This window comes from Bufo bufo, chromosome 4 (assembly GCF_905171765.1).
Source record: "Bufo bufo chromosome 4, aBufBuf1.1, whole genome shotgun sequence".
Classification (NCBI taxonomy): domain Eukaryota; kingdom Metazoa; phylum Chordata; class Amphibia; order Anura; family Bufonidae; genus Bufo; species Bufo bufo.
This window is the reverse complement of record NC_053392.1, coordinates 163,374,077-163,394,666: the sequence shown is the minus strand read 5'-3', so window position 1 is coordinate 163,394,666 and position 20,590 is coordinate 163,374,077. Positions and strand designations below refer to the sequence as shown.

At 45.0% G+C, this 20,590-nt stretch overlaps 1 protein-coding gene across 5 annotated transcripts in view; it reads left to right on the top strand.

Annotated features, from left to right (window-relative positions):
- Positions 1 to 17,448, top strand: part of DOCK10 (dedicator of cytokinesis 10) — a 374,360-nt gene extending 356,912 nt beyond the window's left edge. For all 5 annotated transcript variants that reach the window (XM_040428071.1, XM_040428073.1, XM_040428072.1 and 2 more), the window contains 4 exons: positions 277 to 467; positions 1,569 to 1,669; positions 11,802 to 11,940; positions 16,898 to 17,448. In XM_040428071.1, coding sequence (XP_040284005.1) covers positions 277 to 467; positions 1,569 to 1,669; positions 11,802 to 11,940; positions 16,898 to 17,005 — 539 coding nt within the window. In that variant the 3' untranslated portion in view covers positions 17,006 to 17,448. The remainder of the gene's footprint in view (positions 1 to 276; positions 468 to 1,568; positions 1,670 to 11,801; positions 11,941 to 16,897) is intronic.
- The last annotated feature ends 3,142 nt before the right edge of the window (positions 17,449 to 20,590 follow it).

Here is a 20,590-nt window from a genome sequence, read left to right as displayed (position 1 = left end):
CCAGCAGTGTTATTGCTGCCTGTCCTGAGCCGTATCTGCCTGCCATGACTTCACAACTTTTGGAACTTTTATAGTTTCCAGTTATTACTGATTAAAACTTATGATTGCAGAATTGAATTTTTTTAATAGTTAATGAGACACAAAAGTGATATTTATTATAGTTGTACAGAAAAAGGTAACTCATTGCTTCGCTGCACATATTGCTCAATGTGTGTCAGTCTTCTGTGGCCAGTTTAAGGTACGGTAAATTCGCTAACTGTTCTTACTCTTCTGCAGCCAGTCATTCCTTTCCATATGTAAAAAAGAGGATACAAGTTATCAGTCAAACAAGCACAGAGCTGAATCCCATTGAGGTTGCCATAGATGAAATGTCCAAGAAGGTTCAGGAGCTGCAGCAGCTTTGCACAATGGATGACGTGGATATGATAAGATTACAGCTGAAGCTTCAGGGAAGTGTTAGTGTCAAGGTAAGAAGTGCAAGAGCATTTACACCTAGAATAAAATGTACTAATATTATCTGGTTCATGTTTCCAAAAATGACAGTAGGAAATAGTTGCATAACATCTTCTACTGGGGAAATAAGATCAGCAGAGTCAAATATATTACCGTCTCCAGCTTCTCGACTTCTTACCTTTGGACATCAGACCTTTTAAATGGGTTGTGCCAAATTGTGAAGTTTTTTTCTTATCTCCAGCGCTCAGCTATCTCCAGCAGTCCCATAGAGAATGAATGGGGTAGCAGAAAGCATGCTCGACCTGCCTCTATCAGAATGGGGTAGCGGGACCCCCAGTCTCAGGATCGTTAGCGGTCGCAGCAGTTAGATCCCCACCAGTCAATGACTTATCCCCTATCCCGTGAATAAGGAATAACTTCAAAACGTATCACAACCCCTATAGCTCATCTACTGGGCCTAGGTCCAAAGCACAGGCACTTATCCTGTACTCTATTCCACAATTATCTACTAGCTTTTTTTTAAATCTCAAAATCATGTTTCAGATATAGCATAATCAACCACTAATCAGTCAGCACTAAATATTTTACTTGCATTGATAAAGCTACAATTAAAATGAACATCTGACCTTTCCATAATCTGCAGGTACAGTATTTGGAGGTGTATGGCTCTGCACAATATTAATTAAAAATACTCATATAACATCCATTGTTTTTATAGCCCAACTTGTATATGCACCAAATGATTCTATGTCGCTGATGTGCCTTCTGCTGTCCTGTAAAAAGGGTCTGGTTGTCTGCTTTGTGGTTGTTTGTTATACAGTATATCATTTAAAAAATCACTAAAATATATTTGATAAAAAATACAATTTACTCCATAAGGTATAAAGAAATGTTAAGTCTGTGCACTAACCTTCTGTAGAAAAAAATACACATCGAGCTTTGCACTATTTGTTTGCGGAGATGCATTGAATAGATTCTGTTCAAAGGAGAACTGACATTTTATCCTTATCTGAATTCAGTGTAATAGTTTGGTGCTTCATATTCTATGCAGATATTTTTTTGTCTTCTAAATATTAACATTTCTGTACTGAAGTCTAATTTTTTCTGGGTTTCAGGTAAATGCCGGGCCGATGGCATACGCTAGAGCATTTTTAACAGAGACAAATGCCAACAATTACCCAGAAAGCCAAGTAAAGCATTTAAAAGAAATATTCAGGTAACATAATACAAAAATGCATGGAAGCAAAACTAGAAATTGTGTATAAATCATAAAATGATAAGGCACTCACTGACATTTCTTAAAATTAAAAGCCGTGTCCACATCCACCACTCCTTTCCTTGCAAGTCTTCTGGTGCATTCGATGAGGCCATCAACCATTATTACCATTTCAATGTACACATGCAGTCTTCCAGAGACCTGCACATACATATGGTACCATGGCTCTCTGCTCTGACCAGTAGACCAGTGGTTTGTAGTCATAGGGAGTCATTTATCATTTAAGGTTATTTTTATGTTAGTTTTAAAGTGTAACCGTCATGTTTTCATCAGAAAATCAATTTTAGCATATGTTACTGCTGCTGCAGCATTCTGCATAAAGCAATCTTTAGTTTCTTCACATACCACTGTTTTCCTTGAGTTTTTCCCTTAGTTACAGCTGTTTTAACCTCTACAATATGAGGATCTTCTCAAGATGGCTCCTCTGCCAGTTCCCTGAGGCCAAAACTGCCTTCCCTCACTTCACATACACACTTGCTGTAGCCAGCAGCTTCCTGCCAGCCAATCAGATTGAATTACTGAGAGACACGCCTCCTCACTCTGAAGCCTAATGCAGGGATTCAATGTCACTTTGTCTTCAGTTTACACTTAAGGGAAGACGGAAAAGCCATAGCAACATTCTTTTAAGTGACCAGGGAAAGGGGCAGGGGTCATTAATGAAAGCTGTTATTATGATGTAACTACAGATCTTTTGACAATCATTGACAGACTAATTCAGGTATACATGCCTAGCTCTAATAAACTAGCAAATAAAATAAAAAATGGCAGTTACACTTTAAAGTTTTTCTGTCACCAGAATTAACCCTATTAAACTAGCTGACATTAGCGATGTGCTAATGTCAGCTGAACCTAACTAGCCTAATCCTACTTTTATCTATGCCCCTGTTACTCCAGAAATATAACTTTTATAATATGCTAATTAGCCTCTAGGTGCAGGGGGGGGGGAGTGGCCCCTGCTCGTAGAGGCTCCGTTCTGCCACTTCTGGCCATGCCCTGCTACACTAGATTGACAGCGCCAGGCAGTGTTGGTCTCCTACTGCCGGCCCTGTCTGCCGTGTAAATCTCGCGCCTGCGCCGTCCCGTTCAGTATTCGGTGCAGGCGCAGTGAGTGAAGGGCGCTCACCAGCTTCCTCACTGCGCCTACTGAGCGGCGCAATATTTCCGCAGCGTACAGGGCCGACAGTTGGAGGTGAAGGCTGCCTGGCCCTGTCAATCTAGTGTAGCAGGGCGTGGCCAGAGGTGGGAGAACGGAGCCTCTAGGAGCAGGGGCAACGCCCCCCCTGCACCTAGAGGCTAATTAGCATATTATAAAAGTTATATTTCTGGAGTAACGGGGGTATAGATAGAAGTAGGAATAGGCTAGATAGGTTCAGCTGACATTAGCACATAGCTAATGTCAGCTAGTTTAATAGGGTTGATTTTGGTGACAGAAACCCTTTAAGTCTGGCTTTGCTTTGTGTGCCTGCACCAAATTTATGAACTGGTCCACCTTATAATATATGTAGCATGAGTGCAATGTGGTTTACACCTTTAGGTGTAAAAGTAGACCAGGGGGTTGCCTGTGGTGGGTTGCGACTTTTGTAGAAGTCGCACATAGTAAATGAGCCAAAATCCAGGTCTAATTTCATTTATGGTCAGGGCTAGGACAACGTCGGCGTACGCAGAGAAACCTGCCCTGAACATAGTGGCTGAATTGTGCCGGAAGCCACGGGCGCGGGTACACCAGTGAGGGAAAAAGGGGGCAAAAAACAACCGGTAGGTACAACACTTTATTTACAAATTACAAAGCCAGAGAACGAAAGGCATGGGATATCTCCGTTTGGGGATTGGGTATGTACCTGGTAAAGCAGGAGGATCGCCACCGCCCCATAGACCGGATGACGTGGGCCGGCACCCGATGACTGGAAGCAGCGGAGGCTGCCCCTATACGGAATGAGTGCCCTGAGATTACCTTGGGGTCATAGCCTAAACCCTGGGCGAGAGCACGGATATAAGCGATGAATTGCGAGGTGCTGAGAGGCTTGCCTGCATGCGGCAAGAGTGGACTGTCGGGCAATGAACCTTGGATGAGTGCTGTCAGTTGATGCAGCACTTGAACTGGGCACCAATTGTTCAAGGTCGGGTAGAACTTGATTTCAGAGGGAGGACCCGTCTGATTGGTTTTGGTGGAGGGTAGAAGCAGAGTGTAATGGTCCTGGCCCCAGGACAGATGTTGCTTCAGAGGATGGTTTTTCCGATTTGGACCAGCCAGAACCTCTCCGGGCCGGAGGAACCCATAAAAAGCGAGATACATAGCCGCTTTCAGAATCAGGCTAGTGGAGGGCCCAAAAGGATTACCATCCAATGACGAGGAAAGATCCCTGAACAACTGGCCGGAGACTGGCTGCCTATGGCTCACGGATCCCTTCCCTTCCTTTTGAATGCCCCGAAGGGTGGCTTTAATAGCTTGGATGGAAAAATAGGACCTGTGACGAGGATTGGCCAGCATAGCGTGATGTTGAAGTCCGGCCAAATAAAGTCTGATGGTACCATACGACAGGGAGAGATGCGAATGACAATAGGCCAGGAAGGCCATGATGTAGGAGATCTCGGAGTGTTGACCCCTCGGATGATTCCTAGAGAATTTATCAAACGCCCTTAGACCAGCCTGATAGTTCCTCGCCGTATTACGTGACAAGGATTTGGCGACCAGGCCCTTGGCCTCCTCTAAGAGCGAACCTAACCCAGAGTGAGGGTGCTGAATTGAGGCACCGGCGTGCCTGACCGATCCGCGTCGGGCATTTCCTGAAAGAAAATTGCAAAGTTAGCACGGGAAAGCGCGTCCGCAGCCCTATTCTTCTCGCCTGAGATGTGTACGCAGCGCATGTGAAAATTATGGTGGAGGGATAACCACACTAATTTGCGTAATAACGCCATGATCCTGAGGGACTGGGCTCTGCCCTTGTTGACGATGTCCACCAAGGTCTGGCTATCCGTAACGAAAGTCACAGAAGAGTTAGACCAGAGGTGACCCCAGGCCTGAGCAGCCGCCACTATGGGATATAGTTCCAAAAGGGGGGAAGATTTTAGAGCTGCAGAGTCCGAGGCTAATTCTGGCGGCCATCCGGCAGCCAGCCAATGAGATCTGAAAATGGCAGCGAACCCGGAGGAACCGGCGGCGTCGGAGAAAACCATGGGGGAAGAGGAATCCCACTGCGGAACGAACAAGGAAATGCCGTTCCAGTTAGCGAGAAAACTGCTCCACATGTCGAGATCTGCAATGGCCTGGCTGTCCAAATGGACGACAGAATCTTGTTCCGGGGCCGAGGGCAGGAGACATAGCAACCTGGAAAGGAAGGCCCTACCTTGAGGCATGATTCTGGTGGCGAAATTAAGCATCCCCAGCAAGGATTGGAGCTCCGTCCTGGTCAGCGAGTGAGACTGGACTGCCCGGGAGATGGCTGAGCGAATCCTGAGCAACTTCTCGCTGGGGAGGCTAGCTTCCATTCTAACGGTATCAAGAATGATGCCCAGGAAGGTGACTGTAGTGGCCGGACCCTCAGTCTTGGCCGTGGCCACGGGAACCTGGAGTCGGGAAAAAATGTCCAGAAGTGAATGGGGAATGGAAGGGACCTGACTGGGCCTTTCAATGAGGAGAAAATCGTCCAGATAGTGAACGACCATGGATAAGCCACCGTGATGATTGAGAATCCAATGCAAGGCTTTAGCAAGCTGTTCAAAAAGCCAGGGGCTGCTCTTGGAGCCAAAAGTAAGCCGGTTGGCAAAATAAAATTTACCTTCCCACTGGATGCCGTAGTACTTCCAAAGCTGCGGGTGTATTGGAAGCAGCTTAAAGGCATCGGCAATATCTACCTTGGCCAACCAAGCCCCGACACCTGCTTGAAGAATGTACTGGATGGCCTCGTCAACTGAGGAATATTGCATGGAATATTCCTCAGACGGAATGAGTGAATTAAGACTGGGGATGGAGGACATATGAGGCGCGGAGAGATCATAAATGAGACGTTTTTTATTTGAAGATGACTTCGTGACCAGACCGATAGGGTTGATGCGCCACGACCGGAATGGAATCTGAAGGAAAGGACCAATGACGAACCCTTTGTCGACCTCTGCCTGAATGAGAGTGGACACCGCCTCAGGGTCACTGGAGGCGGATAGCAGATTGGGGCCCAACCAGCAGCCCTGAGGGGGCGTGATAATGCCGGTGTGAAACCCGTCTCTGCACCCATCCAATAAGAAGGCGACAAAGGAACGATCAGGGTGGTCCTGCAGAAGTGCAGCCAGTAACTCCAAGTTGAGGTCGGCTAGTCAGGAGTCCCTGGCTGACTTCCTGGGACAGGAGGAACGAGGGTGGGCCCGAAAACAAAGGGAGCAGATGTGCAGTGCCCGGCACGCATTGAAAGCACAGCCCTTAGCATTAAAATTATTGCACACCTGGCTACTGCCAAGGTACACAATGGGCCTACCCAGTTTATCTAAAGATGAGGAAGACCTGGAGGACCCGGACGGACCTGGAGTGGGCGCCGACTGAGGATCTTGCACCGGATTAGGGCACCATTCCGTGGAATGAAAGATGGACTGGCAGATGGCACACAGGGGAGCCTTCAGACCTGCGAAGTGCCGGCAGAATAACTCCATGTCCAAGTCTGCCCAGTTGGACATGAACTGGAATTGATTCAGGGCTGCGGCGGCTTTGGCAGAAAACGAACGATGATAATCGTAAAATGCTGAGCCGCCGTACTTGTGCCCCAAATCCGCAATCCGGTACAAGTAAGTGTCTAATTCCTCCCTACGATTGGGATGGGCGGAGCATATTACATCCCTGTAGAGACTGAAGGCCAGGACAAACTCGGAAACCGACAGCTTCCTATTTAACCGAGCATCCTTGGCCTTCAAGACCACGGAAACCTCTCCGCAATTAATCACCCGGTTTTCGGAGATATCCTGGGAGGCAATCAAAATGGATGCTAAATTAACGTCCTTGCCTGCCAGGATATCCTTCTTAATATGCTCCGGAACGAAGTGGGAAGGAGCAATTTGGGGGGTGGCAGAAGGCCTACCTGCAACGTCCGGAGGAATGGCAGAAATGACTGCCGAACCTGGAGATTGCGGTGAGGCTGCTGGCCTGGATTCTAAAACCGCGACCCTGTTCTGAATGTCCGTGACTGAGCTAACAAGTCCGGTGATGGATGACTGGATCTGGGCTAGAGCCAGCCGGATGGAGTCGCTGTTGGACTGCTCAGCTGACGGACCCGGAGTGGTCATCAGGAGCCGGTATAATTCGGCCTTGCGGGCCGTCGCGGGATGCCGAATCCCCCTGCGATTGAGTTCGGCGATTAACTTCGGCACGGTCCAACTCCTCAGAGATGTGTTGCTAAGATGCCCCGAGACGGATGATCCTGGCATGGAGAGATTGTCCTCCATATCGGACATGTGAGACATGACGACCTGGGAAAAAAGGGAACTTATGTCTACCGGAAAACGAAAAAAGAAGCACAGACGGAAGCGGTGGTAGCGGCCGAAAGAAGGTGAGAGACTGAATCGTGTGAAAAGTGACCAACGAAAAACCTACCTGACGGGAATGTGAACGGTTTAGAATGATGATTTCCAAAAACCCCAAACGACTAAGTGGAAACTAATAAAAAGAACGGACTTGAGTATCAAACTGAGAGTTAACCCTACCCCAGTGACCGTCTCTGAGCCGACTTACCTGGAATTGCCTCGAGATTCCTAGATGAAACGAAGGAGAGGAAGGAAAAATAACAACTGCCCAATCTAAAGGAAGGAACAATCGACATAGATGTAAAAACCTAAGAAAATGCAGACGAAAACCTGGGCGAACCAGGAACATTGACAACCTGGGCGATCCAGGAACATTGACAACCTGGGCGATCCAGGAACACTGACAACCTGGGCGATCCAGGAACACTGACAACCTGGGCGATCCAGGAACATTGACAACCTGGGTGATCCAGGAACACTGACAACCTGGGCGATCCAGGAACACTGACAACCTGGGTGATCCAGGAACATTGACAACCTGGGTGATCCAGGAACATTGACAACCTGGGTGATCCAGGAACACTGACAACCTGGGCGATCCAGGAACACTGACAACCTGGGCGATCCAGGAACACTGACAACCTGGGCGATCCAGGAACACTGACAACCTGGGCGATCCAGGAACACTGACAACCTGGGCGATCCAGGAACACTGACAACCTGGGCGATCCAGGAACATTGACAACCTGGGCGATCCAGGAACATTGACAACCTGGGCGATCCAGGAACATTGACAACCTGGGCGATCCAGGAACATTGACAACCTGGGCGATCCAGGAACACTGACAACCTGGGCGATCCAGGAACATTGACAACCTGGGCGATCCAGGAACACTGACGACCTGGGCGATCCAGGAACATTGACAACCTGGGCGATCCAGGAACATTGACAACCTGGGCGATCCAGGAACATTGACGACCTGGGCGATCCAGGAACACTGACGACCTGGGCGATCCAGGAACATTGACAACCTGGGCGATCCAGGAACATTGACAACCTGGGCGATCCAGGAACATTGACAACCTGGGCGATCCAGGAACATTGACAACCTGGGCGATCCAGGAACACTGACAACCTGGGCGATCCAGGAACATTGACAACCTGGGCGATCCAGGAACACTGACAACCTGGGCGATCCAGGAACACTGACAACCTGGGTGATCCAGGAACACTGACAACCTGGGCGATCCAGGAACATTGATAACCTGGGCGATCCAGGAACATTGATAACCTGGGCGATCCAGGAACATTGACAACCTGGGCGATCCAGGAACATTGAACAAACCTGGGCGATCCAGGAACATTGACAACCTGGGTGACCCAGGAATGTGACCACCTGGGCGAACCAGACAATTGACGAACCGGGCGAAACCAGTGACGTGACACCCTGGGAAGACCGCAAGGCACGGGAAGACCCCGGATGATCCACCGGACCCCAAAAGTGGAAGGATCTAGGGACGGAAGCAACGTGACGTAGCAGAACCGTAGAATCGGACAGTAATGTACCACCAACTTCACGGCGCAATTTTCTGGCAATGTGATGCAGAGGCAGCGACGAGGATGGACTGACTGTAGGGAAGCGTTCCCCCCTGATAAATGGCATTTTATGACAAAAATAAAATAAAATTCCCCCTCTTTTTTTTTTTTTTGTGCCCTGCCTAATAGAGGGCATATGGTTGAAAACTGCGTCTTCCCCCCCCCCCCCCCCCCCAAAATGAAAACGCTGCCTGCATCACATAGCCTGAAAAAAAAACGAATTACTTGTGCTTAGGAGAGTGCATGGGTGGTGAACAGAGGAACAAACTGACAGCCCAAGACAAAACAACTTGGTACCCCCAGAAGCGCGGCGCGTGACGGGCAAGATAGTGACCCAGGACGCCGGGTGCCGGCGCGCAGCCGGAATCGGAACTAGGCAGGAGGAGAGCGGCACTTAACCAATACCACCAGGGGGCGCGAGCCCCGACGCGAGGCTCAGCTGGTGCGACGTGAACCGCACCTCGATTACCTGGAGAGGAGGGCGATGGAGAGGATGATTCGGACGCCGGCGGTGCCTGTATGCTGGAACCGGAAGAAGGTCACGAAGCAGAGAGGAAGGAGCGCGATACCACGGGATGCGTGAGACTCGGGCGCCCGGCTGAACGGAGGGGAGGTGACTAAATAGTCAGACGCCCCTCCCACAAATGCAGGCTGGTAACAGCCTTACAACGTGTAGCTCTAAAACACAGACTGCATTGAAAATGGTGAAGATCCCGAAAAATAGGAAAAATGTCACAGTTGCCATGGAAATGTCACAGTTGCCATGACTTATGACTTTATTTACACCACAAAACTGACATATCTGATTTCATGAATGACCCCCATAAAGTATAAAGTTACGAAATGACTTCTCTTTCTGTAAAGCCAAAATTCTAAATTTCTCATTTGCCAGTCTATATGGGGGATTCTTTTGGTCCTGCAGATATAAGGCTACATTCACACCACAGTGAAAAACAGCAGTTTGACTGCCAGATTTTTAACAGCTGTCACACAGCCTTTTTCACAACCATTGCAGTCTATGGCGTTATTTACATGGCTGCTTTTTTAACAGCCAGTGAAGAGCGGCTGTTGAAAAATAGGAAATTACCTATTTTTGGTCATTGTCACGGCCAAGCAGACCCCATTGAAATTAATGGGACCATTTTTAGCTGCCGCTAAGATAGGAGTGCACCTGTCTGATACTAGTGAAAGATGGCCTTTCAGGGGTTAAAAAAAAACGGATCCTCTTGCATGCGCTGAGACACTCGCACACTCATTCCTTACAGGATGCAGAAGGACCTGACGCTCCCAGCATGGTGACTTCATCACGCTGAGAGAGTCAGGTCCTTCTGAGTGTCACCGTGCATGCAAGTAGTTGATGTATTTTCTTTTCTGGCATAAAAACTGCACATTATTACTGCTGGGGGCCACTTTAGGGGAAATTATTACTGCTGGGAGCCACTTTAGGGGGAAATTATTACTGCTGGGGGCCACTTTAGGGGAAATTATTACTGCTGGGGCCACTTTAGGGGAAATTATTACTGCTGGGGGCCACTTTAGGGGAAATTATTATTGCTGGGGCCACTATAGGGGACATTATTACTGCTGGGGGCCACTATGGGGGATTTTATTCCTGCTGGGGGCCACTATGGAGGACATTATTTCTGCTGGAGGCCACTATGGGGGGGGGGGGCGTTATTCCTGCTGGGGGGGGGGGACTATGGGGGACATTATTACTGCTGGGGGCCACAATGTGGTACATTATGTACACTGCAGGTGTTGGGATTTAAATAAAAAAGCCAATGAAAATAATCCACATTAAATGGCTGTTAAAATGGAAAATTGTTAAAAAATGGCCATGAAAAACTGACCGTGTGAATGCAGCCTAACTGCTGAACTAGTTTGCTGGAAATGTACAAAATTTTCGCTACATGAGACATCATGACACATCTCATCTGCTGAGAGGGTCTCCAGGCTTACTTGTATACCAAAGGAAGGTCTGGGGGACATTAAAGAGAACCTGTCACCATGAAAATGCAGTTCAATCTGCAGGCAGAGTGTTATAGATCAGAAAGAGCAGAGAAAATTGTGATTGATGGCTATGTATACACATTTAGGCCTCTTGCACACAAACGTGTGCGCCCCGTGGCCGTGCAATGCACGAACACCCACCGTGGGGCAGCCGCAGCGGATCGCGGACCCATTCACTTTAATGGGTCCGCGATCCGGCCATTCCGCAAAAAGATAGGACATGTTCTATCTTTTTTGCAGAACGGAAGTACGGGACGAAACCCCCCAGAAGCACTCCGTAGTGCTTCCGTAGAGTTCCGTTCCGTGCTTCCGTTCCGCACCATTCCGCATCTCCGGATTTGCCGACCCATTGAAGTGAATGGGTCCGCATCCGTGATGCGGAATGCACACGGAACAGTGCCCGTGTATTGCGGATCCGCAAATGCAGTCCGAAATACGGCCACGGAGCGCACATGTTCGTGTGCAATAAGCCTTATACAGCGAAGGCGGTCCATCACTGATATGACCAACCACATGGCTACTGAGCTCAGAAAAAGCAGAGATATAAATGTATAAAATACAAGTTTTACTGAATCTTTTCCCATAAAACTATACATCAGTCTGCTCAGCTTCTCCTGCTCTATAACATGCCTCCTGCAGATTGCACGGCCTTTTCATGGTGACAGGTTCTCTTTATGTGGGTGCAGAAGCTCCCACTGGGGCTGTTATTTCTTAGGGCTTCTTATAGATTCCTTAAAGAGGATATCCACTCAAAGTTTAAATACGTCCATATATTAGTAAATGAGAATATAGATTTATAGCCAAAGTGTGGTAATTGTGCTCATATATGTTTCCCATTAAATTCTCTTTGGTGGAGCTTCGGTGAAAGACATTGGTCCTCATATTGACTTACGTGCAATCTAAAACCTATTGCTCGGCTTACCATGTATAATTATGTTCCTGTGTTATACGCACCTTTTTTAGGCAGTTTGCAGATACATGTGGCTTGGCTCTGGAAGTAAATGAACGCCTCATAAAGGAAGATCAGTTGGAGTACCAAGAAGAGATGAAATCTCATTACAGGGAAATTCTGACAGAACTTTCTGAAGTCATGAATGAGCCGGTAAGCTGATAAAAGTAACCTACAGTAGCATTATTTAGTGCCAGGAAGCATGGGAAATCTTAGCTAATGTAACGCTAAACTGCTGCCAAACGCCTGCAACTGTCTGGCCTTAAATTTCAATTTTCTTTGTGGATGTTGTCTGTGACCTGTCCATTGTCAAGTGTATCAGATATCAGCGGCTGTGAAGATGGCTCTCAACTGTCATCAACCCGAAGTGAAATCTAGGTAGACCATAAAGCGGGAGCACAATACCGGAGATTGAGTAATGCTAAAACTAACCAGTGATCAGGACAGTGAAGCCATTCCTTAGAAGCTGTGTACATCTATTTTACCGTAATTTAATTAATGTTATAAGAATAGCAGGAAATAAATGAACCCTAAAATCACATATTTTCTAGAATTAGCTAGTAGCCACACAGTTATTAATGTTATATAATGCAGCTTGCCTGAAAATGGCCTGGTCCTTCCCCCATTTCTGACTCTGTCCTTACATCTGACGTGCTCCTATAGATACATATCCTGTCCAGCCAACTACTGGCCACAGGGGTAGCCTGCCTTATCCAGTGACTGGCTTAGCAGTGAAGAGGGACCAAGAATTGGAGAACAGTCAGGATCCATGAAGCATTGAAATGGGAGCGGTGGGGGGATCAGTAAAAGTCGAGTCTCACTGCTGATTCTTGCAACGATTCGATAATTTGTTTCTGAAACTCATTGAAATCAGCCCATATCCTTTCTTCTTAAAGATCATTCAGGGGAGGAGAGAAAGGGACTGGAGGATGAGCTGTCAGACTGGTAGCATTTGTAATTAAACCAAATTAGAATACTACTTTCTTTTAATCACAAAACACAATTCAATAAAGAAATCACTGCAAAGGTTCCATAGCCTTTAATAAAAGGTTCTGTTCCCCTTTACCCTTTTGTTGTGGTCACCCACCTTACCTACTTTTTCACTTAGCTCTAAATGCTGGTGATATATAACGAAATATTAGGTTAGATGTTTTTTTCTACCCTTTGAACCTGTGGAACTTTCACATGTACAGTATACAGTAGGTTACATGTAGCAGTGTATATGCAGTACAGTATATGTTACATGTAGAAGTATATATGCAGTACAGTATATGTTACATGTAGCAGTATATATGCAGTACAGTATATGTTACATGTAACAGTGTATATGCAGTACAGTATATGTTACATGTAACAATGTATATGCAGTACAGTATATGTTACATGTAACAGTGTGTATGCAGTACAGTATATGTTACATGTAACAGTGTGTATGCAGTACAGTATATGTTACATGTAACAATGTATATGCAGTACAGTATATGTTACATGTAACAATGTGTATGCAGTACAGTATGTTACATGTAACAATGTATATGCAGTACAGTATATGTTACATGTAACAGTGTGTATGCAGTACAGTATATGTTACATGTAACAATGTGTATGCAGTACAGTATGTTACATGTAGCCGTGTGTATGCAGTACAGTATAGTATGTTACATGTAACAATGTGTATGCAGTACAGTATATGTTACATTAGCAGTGTGTATGCAGTACAGTATATGTTACATGTAACAGTGTATATGCAGTACAGTATATGTTACATGTAACAATGTGTATGCAGTACAGTATATGTTACATTAGCAGTGTGTATGCAGTACAGTATATGTTACATGTAACAGTGTATATGCAGTACAGTATATGTTACATGTAACAGTGTGTATGCAGTACAGTATATGTTACATGTAACAATGTATATGCAGTACAGTATATGTTACATGTAACAGTGTGTATGCAGTACAGTATATGTTACATGTAACAGTGTGTATGCAGTACAGTATATGTTACATGTAACAGTGTGTATGCAGTACAGTATATGTTACATTAACAATGTGTATGCAGTACAGTATGTTACATGTAGCAGTGTGTTTGCAGTACAGTATATGTTACATGTAACAATGTATATGCAGTACAGTATATGTTACATGTAACAATGTGTATGCAGTACAGTATATGTTACATGTAGCAGTATATATGCAGTACAGTATATGTTACATGTAGCAGTGTATATGCAGTACACTATATGTTACATGTAGCAGTGTATATGCAGTACAGTATATGTTACATGTAGCAGTATATATGCAGTACAGTATATGTTACATTAACAGTGTGTATGCAGTACAGTATATGTTACATGTAGCAGTGTGTATGCAGTACAGTATATGTTACATGTAGCAGTGTATATGCAGTACAGTATATGTTACATGTAGCAGTATATATGCAGTACAGTATATGTTACATGTAGCAGTGTATATGCAGTACAGTATATGTTACATGTAGCAGTATATATGCAGTACAGTATATGTTACATGTAGCAGTATATATGCAGTACAGTATATGTTACATGTAGCAGTGTATATGCAGTACAGTATATGTTACATGTAGCAGTATATATGCAGTACAGTATATGTTACTGTACTGCTACATGTATGTTGTTAGACAAGTGATGATGGAGGGTGCATGGCCTCTAGTGGCCTGACAGATTTACTATTATTTCAACCAGAAACTGGCGTAAATGATAGTTCAAATGCCTCCTAATAAATTTGGTTCACTCTGTGCTGACAAACTTTATACTAAGGCCCCTTTCACATGAGCGAGTTTTCCACGCGTGTGCAATGTGTGACATGAACGCATAGCACCCACCCTGAATCCTGAAACATTTATTTAAATCGGTTTGTGTACATGAGCGTTTTTTTTCATGCATCAGTTCTGCGTTGCGTGAAAAACGCAGCATGTTCTATATTATGCATTTTTCACACAGCCCTGGCCCCATAGAAGTGAATGGGGCTTTAGTGAAAAACGCATTGCATCCGGAAGCAAGTGCGGGTGCAAAGTGTTTTTCACTGATAGTTGCTAGGAGATGTTATTTCCGTTTTTTTATCACGCGCGTGAAACAAACATCAAAACGCATTGCACTCGCACAGAAAAAACTGAACTTAATCGCAGACAAAACTGACTGAACTTGCTTGCAAAATGGTGCGAGTTTCACTGAACGTACCCTGAGCGCATCCGGACCTGATCCGTCACGCTCGTGTGAAAGGGGCCTAAGGCTGGCGTTTGTAATGCCAGTCTTAGGCCCCTTTCACACGAGCGAGTATTCCGCGCGGATGCGATGCGGTAGGTGAACGCATTGCACCCGCACTGAATACCGACCCATTCATTTCTATGAGGCTGTTCAGATGAGCGGTGATTTTCACGCATCACTTATGCGTTGCGTGAAAATCGCAGCATGCTCTATATTCTGCGTTTTTCACGCAACGCAGGCCCCATAGAAGTGAATTGGGTTGCGTGAAAATCGCAAGCATCCGCAAGCAAGTGCGGATGCGGTGCGATTTTCACGCATGGTTGCTAGGTGACAATCTATTCACTGTATTATTTTCCCTTATAACATGGTTATAAGGGAAAATAATAGCATTCTGAATACAGAATGCTTAGTAGGTGATCAATTGAGGGTTAAAAAAAATTAAAAAGTTAACTCACCTTCTCCTCTTGTTCGCGTAGTTCCCGGTCTCTTCTTTACTTCTTAAAAGATGAACTATCGGATAGGACCTGTGGTGACGTCAGATCACATGGTCCATCACCACGGTGATGTACCATGTGATTGGAGCATGTGATCTGACGTCCCCAAAGGTCCTTTAGCCCACAGCTCATCATTAAAGAAGTAAAGAAGAGACCGGGAACTACGCGAACAAGAGGAGAAGGTGAGTTAATTTTTTAAAAAAAAAAATTTAACCCTCATGCGTGATTTTTCTCACGCGAGTGCAAAACGCATTACAATGTTTTGCACTCGCGCGGAAAAATCGCGGGTGTTCCCGCAACGCACCCGCACATTTTCCCGCAACGCCCGTGTGAAAGAGGCCTTAGCATATCTGCGCTTTATATAGTATGTTATGGTTTGGCGGTGTCTTTCCCTACTCATTTACAATTTATCACTTTTTAAATAAATCTCAGCATTATAAATGTATGGCTATAGGACTATAAGACTGGTATAGCGGTATAGTGGAGTCACTATACTCATTTACAATTTATCACTTTTATAAATATATGGCTATAGGACTATAAGACTGGTATAGCGGTATAGTGGAGTCTGTGCCCAGTATTCTTAATGTTACATTGCTACTAAGATTCTCTAAATGTCCTTTACTCATCCCATGAACTTGTGTGTGGTTTCCTTCCATTCTACCTATATAAAATCATGTAAAATCATTCACATGTCTCTCCTGTCCAGCATAGCTATGCATGTTGAATATACATGACTATATGTGATATTTGACATGGCGTTCTACTCGGATCCCGGTCTCGTGTGTAATGCATTCTCTCTCTTCTCTCAGCTGTCATGTGACCCTTGCCTGTTCCGCTTCTCTTCCTCTTTGTCTTACATTTCACTGAGTACTTTAGGGAATATCGGTACGTCCTTTACTTGTCTTCCAATACTTGGCTTGTGCATGCTGATCCTTACTCACCTTTCCCCTCTTCTTATACAATCTATGCATTGACTCATCTTGGAAGTAACCCTATATTGTGGTGTTGGTAGCAACAGCGGTGGTATGATTACAGGAAGCAGGAGCATTGTATGTGTTCTCTTTCCTTTCCCTTTATTCAGTTTGGAGTATAATAAACCTCAGGGAGAACAGCACTGCTCCGAATCCTGCTTCCCCCTGGTGACTGGCTGGAACCGTTATAAAGACAGCCAGTGACCTGAAATCCCCAGTTGGGCACCGCAGCGCCACAGCTGCCAGTAGGGAGTCTGTGAAGGGTGAAATTGTCAAGTGAACCGCGGCAAAATGCTGCGCTATGTGTTTTCGGATCTGAAGGTCGCTACCCATCACTCGCTGTCAAACTGAGATTGTGTTTTTTCTTTTTTTTTTTCTCCTTCTTCCTATAAAAGATCACTTATCGGGAGGACCCAGCAAAGAATTCAACAGCTGAGAAGCAATGCACACTTCGGTCAATCAGTAGAACAAATCCAAGCACATCGTCAAAAGCGGACTCCTGATCAGACCTTTACAGTACTTATATCACAGACTGACCTGATCATGGACTTGCTTGGCCAGGACGCAGATTGTAATTTTAATTTATTCTAAGGTATTGCTGCCAGTGCTGAAAGCGGCGCCGGCGTAATAAATCTGCTGCCTACCCAATGGACAAAAACAGTGTTTCAGACCCCTCTGCTGCCAAGGGGTGAACCGGTGGCAGATGAGCACTCCCTATACGGTTGTCACTATTGATGCTAAACCTAATATTATTTTATCTCTGGCATCTATTTTACGAGTCTTAATTCTGTGTTTTATAATAAATGCGCATATGTACACTGTGGATTGTACATAGGAGATGTGTAAAATTTGTCATTTTTTTATAGAAATGAACCCATATCCACAAGATAAGTAAGAGTCTATAGAAATCCTTAGATAAAGATTTATTAAACTATTTGTGAATGTGCATGGTTATTATGTGGTTATTCTGCATGAGAGGAAGACACGGCCGAGAGCATAGAAAGAAATTAATAGATGCTCCTGGGTGATAATAATGTATTACATGAGATGGTTAATGCAGTTATGAGCAGAAGTACCCACACGTTCTAGTGTCTCCGAGCAGTGGAGATGTATCATACTAAACCTGGAAGGAATGACTGCGTTTTTTGGGGGGATCTGACCGTGTAACCATTTTTTCCCTACTATATATTGAATGGGTTTTCCAGGAGTATAGTATTGATGACCTCCCCCTCAGGATAGGTGGGGGTCTGACTCTGGCATTCCTTCCGATCTTCTGTTTGAAGAGGCCATGACACTGTTCCTAGGCCAGTGGCGTCATGTTTATCCATCACATGGTCTATGTGCAGTTCAGTCCCACTGCAGTACCAAGTATAGCCACTGTATGGCGCTATGCTTTGGTATGCTGTGCGGAGGTGCGCAGCACTACACAGGAGTGCAGTGTTTTTTTCAAACAGCTGATTGACAGAGATGCCGAGTGTCAGATCCCCACCATTCAGTTATTAATGGCCTTAGGATAGACCATCAATATTGTACTCCTGGAAAACCCCCTTTGAACATCATCTCTAGATTGGTTGAGCTCTTTATTTTAGGAGTTTCAGATTGGTCAAGCAAAGCTACACGCAAAACAGCTTGTCAGACGAGCCCCCTGACATAATGTGCTGGTGCTGAGACACCGGCCATAATCTGCAAACACTCAGCAGTAATATGCAAAGTTCCTCTGCAGCGCCTCTACAGGGCAAATGTAGCATTACACAAATCTCACTGTAATCAATGGACTGTCCATGTAATACCTGGACGTGATAGGTCCTCCACACAGAGAGTGAGACCCTCTATGTATTTGTTTTCCGTTCTGGCTAATTCACGGAGGTTACTAATGGAGAATTCCATTATTACAGGTGCAGTCAGGCGGAAAACCTCTTGCTGTTTCTGAGAACTTGTCCGTTTTAGTAAATGCTTGTATTCCCCATGAAATAAAAATGTTATTCCTTCTGGAAATACAGGAAAATATTGAGATGAGCAAAGTTTTAAAAAATTCAATTTGGACGCTTCGCCAAATTTTAAAAACAAATCCTATCTGAATTACGGTAATTCATGACGAAGCACGTTAAAAAACGGCTATTTCCTGGCTGCAGAGAGCCTTTACAGTGGTGTAGAACACTGTGCCTTGCAGTAACACACATAGGGAATCTGCTGTGGTAGTGAAATAATACTGTGAGTCCGTATGACATGTAGATGACAGGTGTCGCTCTTAGAATCACTGCACACTTCACTTATTTGGGCAGTTACGGGGCCAAAACTGACCAAATAACTCATGTGTGAACTCAACCTTACAGGTCGATGTTAGCGTCAGGTATCAAGAACTGTGCAGAGGCCAAGATCCTACTATAGCGTGAAAGAGCGCACTTCTTTTACACCGTTGTCAGCTGATTCCACATTGATTGCTAGAGAACCTGTTCATCACTGAAAAGGGGGTAGACGGCTTAAAAATAAAACAACAAAACTTTATCAATATATTAAAATAGAATTATCCCCAAACGAAATGTAAATACAACAAGGGCTGTTTTGGGTTGGTGACTGATGTTCTGCAGGACGGATGCTCAATCGTGTTCGCGACCTACGCTGGGCACCACCTCATCCATAGGGCAGCACAGCACACCCACAGAACAAAGTAAGCAGTCAGGCTGGGATTCTTGTGTACATATGATCCCAGTACCTTGACCACATCTGTAAATATATACGGGGTCCCTGTACTTAATGGAAGGGATCTGTACTACCTAAATCCCCCAGGAACCCCCCTCTGCTGAGCTGCAATTATGAATGGCCTAACTGGCCCTGCCTAATAAAACTAGCCCTGGTCGACGCGTTTCTGAATATTCTGTGGGTGTGCTGTGCTGCCCTATGGATGAGGTGGTGCCCAGCGTAGGTCGCGAACACGATTGAGCATCCGTCCTGCAGCACATCAGTCACCCACCCAAAAAAGCCCTCGTTGTATTTACATTTCGTTTGGGGATAATTCCATTTTAAATTTGATATATCAATAAAGTTTTGTTATTTTCTTTTTAAGCCGTCTACCCCCTTTCAGTGATTCACTTTTGGTTAGTGAAGCAAATACTTCTACTAATTACGTATCAGTGAACCGCTAGAGAACCTGTTCACCCCAAAATCTGTAGTATCAGGCTGCAATTTCACCCCAGAATCAAGAATTAATCAAGGATTACTTATGTATAAAAGAATGCGAACACCCCAAAATCTGTAGTATAGGACCGCTATTTCACCACAATTACAGAATCAAGGATTAATGGAATTACTTATGTATAAAAGAATGTGAACGACCTGAAATCAGTAACATTAGATCACTTTTTAACCCCAATTAGTGCAGCAAGGTGTAATAGAATAGTCCCTATTAGCCAAGCTTTACACTGTCCTATTGGTCCCTGCTCTTTTCCTATAGTGTAGATAATGCCTCCCTATCTTTTCCCTACACTATCTCAGTGCTATCCCTGACTGTAAAAAAAATAATATTTTTCAAATAAAGTCTTTCCTTATCACTGTCCCTAGCACTTGTCACATCTGTCCGTATGCTCAGCTCACTGTAAAATGAGACCGGGCATGAGGAGGCTTTTTATAGGGCTGTGACATCACAGGAGGTGGCTATCTGCTGATTGGCTGGCTGCACGGCATGGTGCCATATGAGCAATTACTTAACTATAAGAATTATTCTACAAAGCTTAACGTAACTAAAATAAAACACCAAACCAAATGTGGTGGAAAATTGGCCATGGTCCTTTATTAAGGGTTACATAATATAATACTGCTGATAATAATAACCATAAATAATTAAATAACCAATCAATAAATACTCATTAAATATTCATTAAGTCCACAATTGTCCCCCCAGCAAAACTGGGTGACTAAGTCCCCTCTTATCAAGGACCACGACTTCTTAAAAGGGGGAGGGCGGGCGGGACGACGTCCTCTTCTTCCAGGCTCCGCGGCGGACAAGCTCCGGACCTGATAAGACCGTCCTTAAATACTTAAATTTCCCGCCCTAGAACATTATTCACCAATCAGCCACTGGTAGAAAACAG